Source organism: Thalassophryne amazonica, chromosome 15, assembly GCF_902500255.1.
Source record: "Thalassophryne amazonica chromosome 15, fThaAma1.1, whole genome shotgun sequence".
Taxonomy (NCBI): Eukaryota; Metazoa; Chordata; class Actinopteri; order Batrachoidiformes; family Batrachoididae; genus Thalassophryne; species Thalassophryne amazonica.
The window spans coordinates 96,044,509-96,057,153 of NC_047117.1; the positions used below are offsets into that span (position 1 = coordinate 96,044,509).

General features: G+C 41.2%; 1 protein-coding gene across 1 annotated transcript in view; it reads right to left on the reverse strand.

The window, feature by feature from the left end:
* The window catches only part of pkd1a (polycystic kidney disease 1a), a 334,259-nt gene that overhangs the window by 225,626 nt on the left and 95,988 nt on the right, over positions 1-12,645 (reverse strand). Inside the window, 2 exon segments of the mRNA XM_034188324.1 lie at positions 1,997-2,202; positions 3,985-4,162. Coding sequence (XP_034044215.1) covers positions 1,997-2,202; positions 3,985-4,162 — 384 coding nt within the window.

Sequence of the window (12,645 nt, forward strand, 5' to 3'; positions counted from 1 at the left end):
TTTTTTTTCAATGAAAGAAAGTCTAGATTAATAAAAACTAATTTACATTGTTGTGTAAATTCATGTAGCCTAAATTAATTCAAAGCCACAATGTCTTTTTTCAATGAAAGAAAGTCTAGATTAATAAAAACTAATTTACATTGTTGTGTAAATTCATTCAAAGCCACAATGTCTTTTTTTTTCAATGAAAGAAAGTCTAGATTAATGAAAGAAAAAAGGCTCATAATCTTTTCTGAAATCCTGTTTGAACAGCACAATGTTTATTTTCCACAGAGAGAAAAAAATTCTTACCAGTTCACTTTTCCCGTTTATCTTTCAGGTGTGTTGATGAAACCAGCAACAATTCCACAGATTCTTGTCCTTAGACTTTTTCAAACCGTCTTTCTTGCCATCTTCTCTCTGTCTGATGTCGCTCTGTGACACAGACATGCTGCAAAATTCTTCTTTTAAAAACTTTAAAGTTCTAAAAGTGTGTGATGTCCACATGCTACGTTTAGCTAAGCTTCACACAGGAGCCACACAGCGTCGCCGCAGCAACCAACCAGTCCCGCTTTACGACAACTGTCGTGACAGCTACGCTTTGAGTGGCATTTATTCTCCTCAAAACTCCGCAGATCAGAGGAAACTGATTTGTATCTCTAACACACAGATCAGTGTCCGCGGACTTATAAAACATGCATGATGTCGTAAAGAAAGAACGCTTTGCGATAAGCATCTTAAAAACTGAGCAACGATCATGATTAAAGAGTACAACACTAACACCCCCCGCCCCCTTCCCATGATGAAATCTGCAGAATCCCGCAGATCTGCAGAGTTTTCACAGCCCTGATCATGACACACCTTCAGACTGGACTTAACAAAAAATTAAAAAATTGTCCATAAACAGTTCGACCTCTGCTGTGTTTACAATTGATTTGGGCTTGAATCAGCAGGTCCCATTCTGCCGATGACGTAGCAACAACATGGCTGCGGCTGAGGGCTGAAATAGAGCGCAGGCTTCAGACAGCTGCTGTTTATCCTTCACCCGCGCATTTATCAACTGTTATTGTTCAGGATTTTTTTTAAATTTCATCATTTTTAGTGATTTGTGCACATTTTTTGGTGTCACCTACACTTTAAATACCTTGCTTGATATGCTTTGGTAAAGTCTGGATAATGCTAAAGACGCCACTCGTCTGATCTGTCACTAAGTGACTCTGAGGTCGTCACATGGACCCGCTCTGCTGAAAGCGATTCATCCAACGGTTTGTAGTTGCAGCACTGTAGCCCCTTAATGAAAATGTTATGACTAGAAATAAAAAATGTAGGCTGCAAAATGATCAACTTTTCTTAAATGTATTGATTAGAAAAAAAATGGGTTGTCTGCCTTTATTTCTGAGGGTATGTTACAGTCTGTAGTTAAAAACTCGGGGTGCCGGTCAGTGTGCCCGTCTGATTCTGTGGATACAGACGTCTGTTCTCTACTTCTCTTATATCACTGATGCTTTGCTACGTGGAATTGTCCACTTTCTCACTCACTTCTATTCGACATCTTACTGGCGAAGGACACTGCTTCATCACAACCAATTTCTAATAGAACATTAGTCATGCAAAGGTGCCCTTGAGCAAGGCCCCAGATGTCAGTGTGAGAAAGTGACATCACTGTAAAACAAAGTCCTTTTAGCATTTGCTGTTGTTATTATTTACATCTTCTGTCTGATTAAAATGGGGGGGGTCTCCATGGATACAACTGAGCTCAGAGGAAATCAGACTCTGGACCAGACCACCTTCAGGCATTTTAAGGTCACAGTCAGTGTAGTGGACATGAACATGGTGTCTTTTAGGCCTCTTGACAGTTGCAGGCGGCGTGTTGTACATCAGACGTGCGTCCATGGAGACGCAGTCAAAACTGCCCCCGCTTCCTGTTTGGAGTCCTGGGCCTGGACCGGTTCAGGGTTCTGAACAGTGGTTTAGCGGGCGGTTGGCGCTGATGTGTGCAGTGTGAGCGTGCACGCACCTTGTGGACTGTACTGGCAGACAAACGCCCGCTTGGCGCTGCACAGATGGGAGCTGGTTTGGGAATGCTGGTCGAGGGACACACACTGGTTACCGTGAGAGAAGCGGGAACCCGCTGGTAGACCTTCCTGTGCTGTGGCGCCATTCACCCAGCGCAGCGTCCCTGGAGAGTCCATGTCACTCAGACCCAGCCACACACCACGCTCCCTGCAGGCCACACACAGAATTACAAGCATTATGCAGCCGCTGACATATTTTGAAACCAATAAATACATTTTGTCATTTTCATTCTGTTTTGAAATAAAATCAAATGGATGAGCTTTAATTCAAAAACTCCAATCCAGCTTTTTGTTCCACCTCTTTGGTTAGCTGGCAGTTTTTATTCATTTATTTGTGATTATTTTATGCTGTTCTACTTTTAGATGTGGTTCACAGGTTTGGTGTCAGATCAGTGACAAAAGCCCACCTGTGTAAAAAATGCGTTCACACGTAGATATTAACTGTGCGTGCGCGAAGGTGCTGTGCATGAGGACCAGCGCTCCCCCCGCCCGCTCGAACTTGATTTCTGCTCGTGCAGAAAATTCCTGCTCACTCACGTGCACTGGCTCCGCTGCGATTGGCCGTCTCTGGACAGCGAGGTCTGATGTGGAAGTGAGTTGGAGACAGCGGTGTTAAGCGATTATCACCTGGTTTCTGCTTAAAACTTCACTCCAGTCATCATCTATCTCACCAAGAAATCTCTTCCACACAATCATTCAACCATTTCCACATAAATTCAAGGGCTGGTTCTCGCTCGTAGCACCTTTGCGCAAGCGAGCAGAGATAATTTGTGCACACGGAGTGATTATTTGCGTGCGCGCAGTTAATATCTACACGTGAACACATTTACATGACTGGGGTTTTGTCACTGATCTGACGCCACACACAGGCCTGTGTTTCTCTTTCAGCTTCATACTTTTTGCTCATCGTTACCACAACAGATCCAGATGTGGATGGAGGCCATGGCTTGGTACAGAGTCAGAAGAAAATGCACTAACTGCCTGGTAAAATTCCACATATTTACAGTTTTTATCTTTTTCAACACTACTGTCTATGGCTGATGCTGAGACCCTGATCCATGTGTTTGTCTCTTCTAGATTGGACTACTGCAGTGTTCTATTTTCTGGTTTACTGCAGTTCAGCATTAGGGCTCTCCAATTGGTTCAAAATGCTGCAGCCAGACTTTTGACACGAAGCAATAAGTTTGACCACATTACACCCATTTTGGCGTCTCTTCACTGGCTTCCTGTCCCAGTGAGATCAGATTTTAAGGTTCTGCTAGTAACCTATAAAATTGATCACGGACTGGCACCTCCCTACCTAGCTGACCTAATTAAACCTTACGTACCGGCCCGGGCTTTACGTTCTCAGGGTGCAGGACTACTTTGTGTCCCTAAGGTGAATAAGAAGTCTGTGGGTCACAGAGCTTTCTCTTATCGTGCCCCTGTTCTGTGGAATGATCTCCCTGCATCAATAAAACAGTTAGATTCTGTGGAGACTTTCAAGTCCAGACTTAAGACGCACTTATTTTCCCTTTCATATGGCTAGCATACTGGTACAGTTTTGTTTTACACTTTTTACCCTTTTAATTAATTTATTAGTAATTGGAGCGGGCCGCGGCCTCAACTTTACCTAAATTCTGGGTCTTTTAGTGAAGTTTAGGGCTAGTGGTCGGCGATTACCTTAGTATTTCTCTGTTTTTCTTGTTGTTTAATGCTGACAAATTATACAGTATTTTTTGTCTTTCTGATGCCTGATTCTGTTTTTTCTCTGTTTAAGGTGCAGCTCCATCCAGAGATGGGTGTAGGTGTCTGTTTCTGTAATAGTCATGAAATAGCCGTGCACATGCAAACACACCAACTTTATGGCGTGCACACGGCACGAATCACAGACTCTGGTCACTTCCTGGTGGACTGAATGTGGTCATCTAATGTTAAGTGTCAGACTCACTGTGTGACTCTGAGTGCCAGCAGGTTTCGCACAGATTCACTTCCGACCACGGCCAGGTTGCCGCTGTGGCCAGCGCACCGCTGCCGTGCCTCAGTCCAACTCAGCTCCTCTGGAACCAGGTGGAAGCAGTTCAAGGACTCAGTGTGGTACAAGCCGTCCTTTGGACAGTAGGGGGCAGCTGTGAGGGCACAGACATGATCGTAACACTGAAGGTTTGAGTCAGAATGAAAAAGGACAAATGCATCATCATTATTTCATGAACGATTCAGACTAATCAACCATTTACTCAGCGAGTCCACAAAACATTAAAAACAGGACAGGAAGTGTGAAGACTAACAACACGTCTTCAGAGCTGCTACAGTCAAAGACGGGGTCAAATTTAAAATCCCACCACACCCTGACAATTTAGCCTGCGTATGCCAACCGTATTAAAATGCTGGCATACATCTAATAAGTTATGGGTAAGTTCTGTATCAGTTAAGATGGCTTTGAAGCATGTTGATATACCCCATAATACGGTGACTATGTCAAAGTACTTTTTACGTATGCCAGCGTATGTCTCATACGTCCTGCAACCATGGGACAAAAGTTATAGGTAAGTTATGTGATTGCTGACACACGTTTCTTTTAAGTTACTCTTAAGTCGAAATATGTCCACCGATGCTGTCCGGTGATTGGCTGAAAGCTGCAGTCCTCATGCAAACAGACTGTTTCATTCACACACAGAGTAAATATAAAGTCTTAATCTGACCTATTGGTTTCAGGCAGATTCATCATCACAGCCTGACGAAAACTTACCAATTTATTTTAAAAGTTCGAAGAATCACAGCACCTCATTCATTCATGTCAGCGTTTAACACAGACATCAGTCAACTCTTCAGCATTCATGCACGACCACAAAGACGAAAACAAAATAAGATTTAAAAAAAAAATGTTAAATTACTTTGTATTACCTCCGTGTGGAGCTGCGAGGCCACGCGACAGCATACAAGTGCTCAATGACATGCTCATGAATATTTAAGTGTTCCACCAGCCAAACAACAGGGTTCTGCCGGCAGTGGAAACACAAACCAAGCCAGACTTAACTGCTCAGACCTGTATCATACCATGCAAACTCTTGTTTGAGTTGATCAAAGGTCTTAAAGGTTTTCCCTTCAACAAGTGTTAGTCCCCTCTCTGTCCAGTCGGTGAACATATCGTCTAACATATTTGGGCCAAAATTCAGAATCAGAGAGGGCCATATAGGTAATTTACTATCTCCTTCCAATTTGTTTTTCTTAATCTCAAACCAGGTTTTCAAAGTTTCTCCTAAAATAGCATTAACTCCCTCATGGTCTGATAATTTAGCAGGAGGTGGTACCTTACCTAAACCACACTCAATGCATTTCCACTTTGCATAATATGCAGGTGAACACCAATATACCATATGACACAGCTGGGCTGCACAATAATACTGTTTCAAGTCAGGCAGGGTGAGACCTCCCCGTTCTTTGTCTAACTGGAGAGTTTTGAATTTTATCCTAGGGTTAGCATTTGCCAAAATAAATCTAGATATTAACAGAGAATTGACATTCTGGGATCCTAATGGGGAGTGAGAGGAAGACATATATTAAGATGGGCAGTATATCCATTTTTATTGCCTCTATCCTTGAGATAAGATCTAAAATTAATGTAGACCAGCTTGTTATATCTTTCTGAATTTTATCATGTATAGTACAATAATTAGGTTCATACAGACAATTTAAATCCTGTGTGATTATTACTCCCAAATATTTTATTGAATTTGCATTCCACTTTAATTTACAATTACTCCTGATTTTGCTATCTGGTGTGTAATTTAGGCAAAGTACCTGTGTAGTTGGTTAGTGTAAAGAGCTTTTATACAACTAATAAATTGGTTACTGAAGCCAAATATCTCCATTATTTTATGAAGAAAACGCCATCTAACTCTGTAAAAAGCCTTCTCAGCGTCAAGGCTAATCAATGCTGCGCTAAGTTGTCTTTGATTACTTTGCTCTATAATATGTAATGTGCGTCTTATATTATCTTGCATTTGTCTACCCTTTATGAACCCAGTTTGGTCTTCATCTATTAAGTCGGGAAGGAAATGCTCAAGCCTTCTGGAAAGAATGGATGTAAATATTTTATAATCTATGTTCAATATGGAGATCGAGCGATAAGATTCACATTATTCTGTCTTTACCTTCTTTTGGTATGAGTGAAACCACTGCTTCTCTCCATGATGGAGGTATTTTAGCATAATTAAGAGTCCAATTCAATGATTCAATAAGAATGGGTACAAGATGTTCCGCAAAAATCTTGTACCACTTGTATGGGAAGCCATCACTCCCACTCACATTTATTGTTTTCAAATGGCTAACTGTCAGTTTTGCAGGTTTTCCCACCTACAAAGAATATAGAGGTCTGTAATTTTTATTGTAGGTACACTTCAACTGTGAGAGACAGAATCTAAAAAAAAAAAGAAGAAAAACCCGGATATCACAATGTATGATTTTTTAATAATTTATTTGTATGTTACTGCTGCAAATAAGTATTTGATCACCTACCAACCAGCAAGAATTCTGTCTCACACAGACCTGTTAATTTTTCTTTAAGAAGCCCTCTTATTCTGCACTCTTTACCTGTATTAATTGCACCTGTTTGAACTTGTTACCTGTATAAAAGACACCTGTTCACACACTCAATCAATCACACTCCAACCTGTCCACCATAGCCAAGACCAAAGAGCTGTCTAAGGACACCAGGGACAAAACTGTAGACCTGCACAAGGCTGGGATGGACTACAGGACAACAGGCAAGCAGCTTGGTAGAAGACAACAACTGTTATGATTATTTATTAGAAAGTGGAAGAAACACAAGTTGACTGTCAATCTCCCTCGGCCTGGGATTCCATGCAAGATCTGACTTTGTGGGGTAAGGATGATTCTGAGAAAGCTCAGAACTACACAGGAGGACCTGGTCAATGACCTGAAGAGAGCTGGGACCACAGTCACAAAGATTACATTAGTAACACATGATGCTATCATGGTTTAAAATCCTGCGGGGCAGCAAGGTCCTGTCAAAAAAGCCAGAATATTCAATCACCTCAAATACTTAAAATGTGACATTGCTTTTCTCCAGGAAACTCATATTCTGGTGAAAGATCAGAACAGACTAAAAAAGGGTGTGTTGGGCAAGTGTTCCATTTAAACACTAGAACACGTGGAACAGCCAAACTGATTCATAAGAATATTCACTTTAATGCACCACTATTATTTCAGATCCACAAGGAAGATCTGTAACAGTACCTGGGCTCCTCTTTCACAGACCCGTCATTTTGGTTTAAAATGTTTATGCCCCAAACTGGGATGATGAAGACCTTATAAAAATAATGATCACATCAATACCAAATTTGTCCTCTGGACAATTAATCTTTGGTGGTGATCTGAACTGTGTTATTAATCCTGCACTGGACCGTTCTACCCCTAAACATATGAACACTTCAAAGATGACCAAGTCGCTCGCAACTTTCATGGACCAAATAAGGAGTGTTGACCCTTGGAGCTTGTAATTTCCACAAAAAAAAAGTCATTCTCTTTTTTTTCTCCAGTGCATCATTCATATACTTGAATAGGTTTTTTTTTTAATCGATCAAACCCTTCTTCCCTATGTTAGGAAAGCCGAATATTCCACCATCACTGAATCAGATCACGCCCCTGTGATATTGGATCTTGAATTTCCTCTTTATAAGTTGGAACGTACCCTTTGGAAATTTGATAAACATTTGCTATCTGATTGTGCTTTCTGTGAACTAAAAGCCCAGAAAATTGATGACTTTATAGAAATAAACCAAAAGGACAATATTTCCCCTAGCATTCTATGGGAAACCCTGAAAGCTGTAATCAGGGATGAGATTATATCATACTGAGCCAAGATGAATGAAATGAACAGATATAAGCAGGAGGAGCTTATTAAAGTAATTAACGTGGTGGATGCTCAATACTCCATTTCACCCTCCTCTGAACTCTATAAAATAAAACTGGATCTTCAAACACAATGTCATTTGGTATCAACTGAAAAGACTGAATGACTTCTGTTAAAATCACGGGGACATGTTTATGAATATGGCGACAAGGCTAGCCGTCTTTTAGTTCATCAACTGAAGAGCCACTCAGCTGCTCAGCAAATCCCACAAATAAGGGAAATGAATAGAGAATTAACAATCGAGCCAGGAGAAATTAATGACACATTCACCTCGTTTTACATCACAGATGACCAATGAGAGTAAAGTAATGGAAAACGTCTAACAACCTCCAGGCCCCTTCTATAACCACAGCGCACAGGACTGAGACCGAACTCCCATTAAAACACTCAGAAATGCACAGTGGTAAGACATCTGGCCCAGACAGGTACCTGATAGAGTTTTAGAAAAAAAAAAATCCCCACCAAATTATCGAAACTACTACTCGACATGTTTAATAACTCTCTATCCCGTAGATCGCTGCCACAAACACTGACTGAAGCATCAATTACTCTCCTGTTAAAACCAGGTAAAGTTAGCACTGAATGTGGTTCATATCAGCCCATCTCTCTCCGAAACAGCGATCTGAAGATTTTGGCCAAGGCTTTAGTCTTGGGCCTGGAAGCCACAGGATCAAACTGGTTTTATTTCAGGACATCATTCATTTACAAATAGCCACCAACTCTTTTGCATCCAGTGCGGTACACGGGGTGGCTATCACACTGGATGCAGAGAAGCCTTTTGACAGAGTTGAGTGGGAATATTTATTTGCATGCTTAAAAAATCTGGATACAGCCATAACTTTTTTTTCATGACTTTAGTCATGAAAAAAGGAGTTTAGGAGTATAGGAGTTTAGCAGTATAGGAGGTGTTTGAAAAACCTCCTCCTATACCATCATCTCCATCAATAAGTGGGATTCATAGAGGGAAAGGAGTATAAAGTATCTCTATATGCAGATGATTTATTTACTTGTAGATGTAGCGACGAACTGTGTTAACTGACAATGGGTTTCTGAAGTGTTTCTGAGCCAATGCAGTAAGATCCTTTACACAATGATGTTGGTTTTAAAAAATTTAAAAATCATACAATGTGATTTTCTGGATTTTTTTTTAGATTCTGTCTCTCACAGCTGAAGTGTACCTACAATAAAAATTACAGACCTCTCCATTCACTGTAGGTGGGAAAACCTGCAAAACTGACAGGGGGTCAAATACTTATTTTCCCCACTGTATAGTAGCCCTAGCAAGGTACCTTTCAGCACACAAAAGAATCATGCTCAAGGTCACAGGAAGGTCAAACACTAAAAATGAAACAACTTTCCTGGTCACAATTTTTGAAATTTTGCATGAAGATAGTGATAGGTCTTGCCCATAAGCCATTACCTGGGATAAACAATTGACCTTGACCTTCAGGGTTTCGCTTGAGAGTAAAGGTCACCTAAATAAGGTCAAATTTCAGATTAGGGGCAAAATATGTCGTGTAATACATCAAATTAAAGGGCTTGATGAGGGGATTCAGAAGATAGCAAAGGTATTAAGTTATGGTGTCAGTTGATGACGTCACCATGAAAAAATATGCCCAATTTTCATTTTTAAGGGTTTCGTTAACTCACCGTGTAGCACACAGTTCACATTGCAGACTTTTGCAACTTCACATATAGCAGCCCTACCGAGGTACCTTTCAGCAGACAAAAGGATATTGCCCTAGCAACATACCTTTCAGCACATAAAATGATCAAGCTCAAGCTCATGGTCACACCAAGGTCAAACACTAAATTCAACAAAACAACTTTCCTGGTCACAATTTTTGAAATTTTGCTTTCAAACTTGCCATTGACACAGTGACTGGTCTTGCCCATAAGCCATTACCTGGGATAAGCGATTAACCTTGACCAGAATATAGCAAAGGTTTTAAGTTATGATGCCATTTGATGACATCATGAAAAAAACTTGCAAAACTGATTTTTTTTTTAAGGATTTGGCAAAACATATAAATCATCATTGCAGACTCTTGTACATTCACATATAGCAGTCCTATGGAGATACCTTTCAGCACACAAAAGGATCAAGCTCAAAGTCAAAGGTCAAGGCCACAGGAAAGTCCAACACTAAATTCAATGAAACAACTTTCCTGATCACAATCTTTGAAAATATGCCTCCAAATTTGGCATGAACATAGTGATAGGCCTTGCCCCATAAGCCATTACCTGGGATAAGCAATCAACTGTGACCTTCAGGGTTTCACTTGAGGTCAAAGGTCAACTAAATTTGGTCAAACTTCAGAATACAGTAAAAAATGTGTAAAAAAATAAGTCTCTTCAGCTGCTCCCTTGTTTGCACTCGGGGTCACCACAGCAAATCCAAGGTGGATCTGCATGTTGATTTGGCACAGGTTTAACGCCGGATGCCCTTCCTGACGCAACTCCACATTACATGGAGAAATGTGGCAGGGGTGGAATTTGAACCCGGAACCTTCTGAACTGAAACCAAGCGCATTAACCACTTGGTCACCACCCCTGCTACATGTGTAATACACCAAATTAAAGGGCTTGATGAAAGGATCCAGATTATAGCAAATGTTAAGTTATGACATCGTTTGATGACGCCATCATGAAAAAACCTTTCAATATTTTTTATTTTTTAAGAGTTTGACAAAGCGTGTCAATCATCATTGCAGACGCTTGTAAGTTCACATACATCAGTCATATGGAGATACCTTTCAGCAGCACATAACATGATCAAGCTCAAGGTCAAAGGAATGTTAAACACTAAATTTAACAAAACAACTTTCCTGATTGCAATTTTTCAAATTTTGTGTTGGGGAAAGTGTAGTGACACGGACCCACAACAGGGGGCGCAAATGAACGGTCAATAGATGAGCCAAAAGGTAACAATTTAATGTTGTGAATGTGCACAACGAATATACAGACAATCACAGAATCTGATAGCAGTCAATACACAAAGGTGACGTGTGGGCAGGCTCGAGGATAGAAGACGTCTGTCCTGAGTAGAGCCGGAACCACACGATTTCCACCGCCACAGAACCTGGTGAATACTGGAGCCGCCAAGTCCCAAATTCACAGGTGATCACCTTCCCCGACTGTCGGATCTGGTACTGCTGGTGAGGAGCACAAACAGTGAGATGTGGGTGTGTGCACACCCAGTAACAAAAACAGTCAGAAGGTGGAAAGTCACCTCCACCTCTAATCACACACTTGTGCAGCTCCTGTTAAATCACTTATCTGGTTTGGGTGTGAAGCGAAGCCGTCGCTGTTCATACCAAACGCCAATCCAGCAGATAAGGCACACAACAGGAAAGCAGCTGCAAAAAGAGTTCAGACTATGACACAGTTTTCAGTACAGCAGAGAATTACCTTCCCAGGTAGATGATATCTCGGCAGCGAGGTGGAGATGACATCCGGCTTTTATGGAGTGAAGAAATGACGGGTGACAGCTGTCATGAGTTGATGTGTGACAGCTGTCACTCTCGGTTGTGTCCGTGGCGGCAGCGCCCTCTCGTGCCTGAAGCCCGCACTTCAGGCAGGGCGCCCTCTGGTGGTGGGCCAGCAGTACCTCCTCTTCTGGCGGCGCACACAACATTTTGCCTACAAATTTCACATGAATAACTTACCATCCCTGGTTCTCAAAACCAGGCGCCTAAGTGGCTCTACTCTACTCTTTTCTACTCTCCTTTTTAGATATACCTTTGTATACTGGCATAGTTCCACCTTAGAATTGGAATATAATATGTAAGATATACCTTACTGAATTTTCATGAGTATCGTATATTCCCTTGCCCATCAATCCCTCTTCATGGTGGTTGTTCCTCATGGGAGTCTCTTTCATTCACCTTTTGGCAAGATAACGGTCACTCTCAGGATGACGGTTTTCTTTCTTTTTTCTGTCTTTCCTTTTTTTTTTTTTTTTTAGGTAGGTGGGAGGGTGGGATGGGACGTGTGGTTAAGTTCATCAAGTTCATTGTGTGCACACACACACACACACACACACACACACACACACACGTCATTTATTGTACATACTCTTACTATTACTCTCACTATAAAACTGGAGAGAAGAGCAGACTGAAACTTAACACTACTGTTAGACCTTCGAAGCCCCCAAATCCCTTCATTTTGTACAACTATGGTCGTAACAGTCCCCAGTTACACAAGACTTTTGCAATTTTTATCTCTGTTACAAACAGAATATACAGAAAGAGTCACTCCACTGCCACGGCGTTGACTCATATGTCAGATGACTGTTTCAGAGAGGTTGAAAAGAAGAACATAGTTGGTACCGTGTTTCTTGATCTCTCTGCTGCTTGTTATGGTTTTGAGCTATCAGCTCTGACTTGGTTCTACAGTTACTTATCTAACAGAACACAGACAGTGTTTTTTTAATGGCAGTTTTTCTAACACCAGGAGGGTATTATGCGGCGTGCCACAAGGGAGTTGCCTCGGACCATCATCATTCACAATTTTCACGAATGATTTACCATATATTTTACATAAAGCTAGTTAAGTGATGTATGCAGATGAATCAACCATTTATACACCAGCACGCTCACGCAATGATCTTGAAACTGTTTTAAATATGGAATTGCATAATGTGGTTGAGTGGGTAACATCGAATAAGTTAGC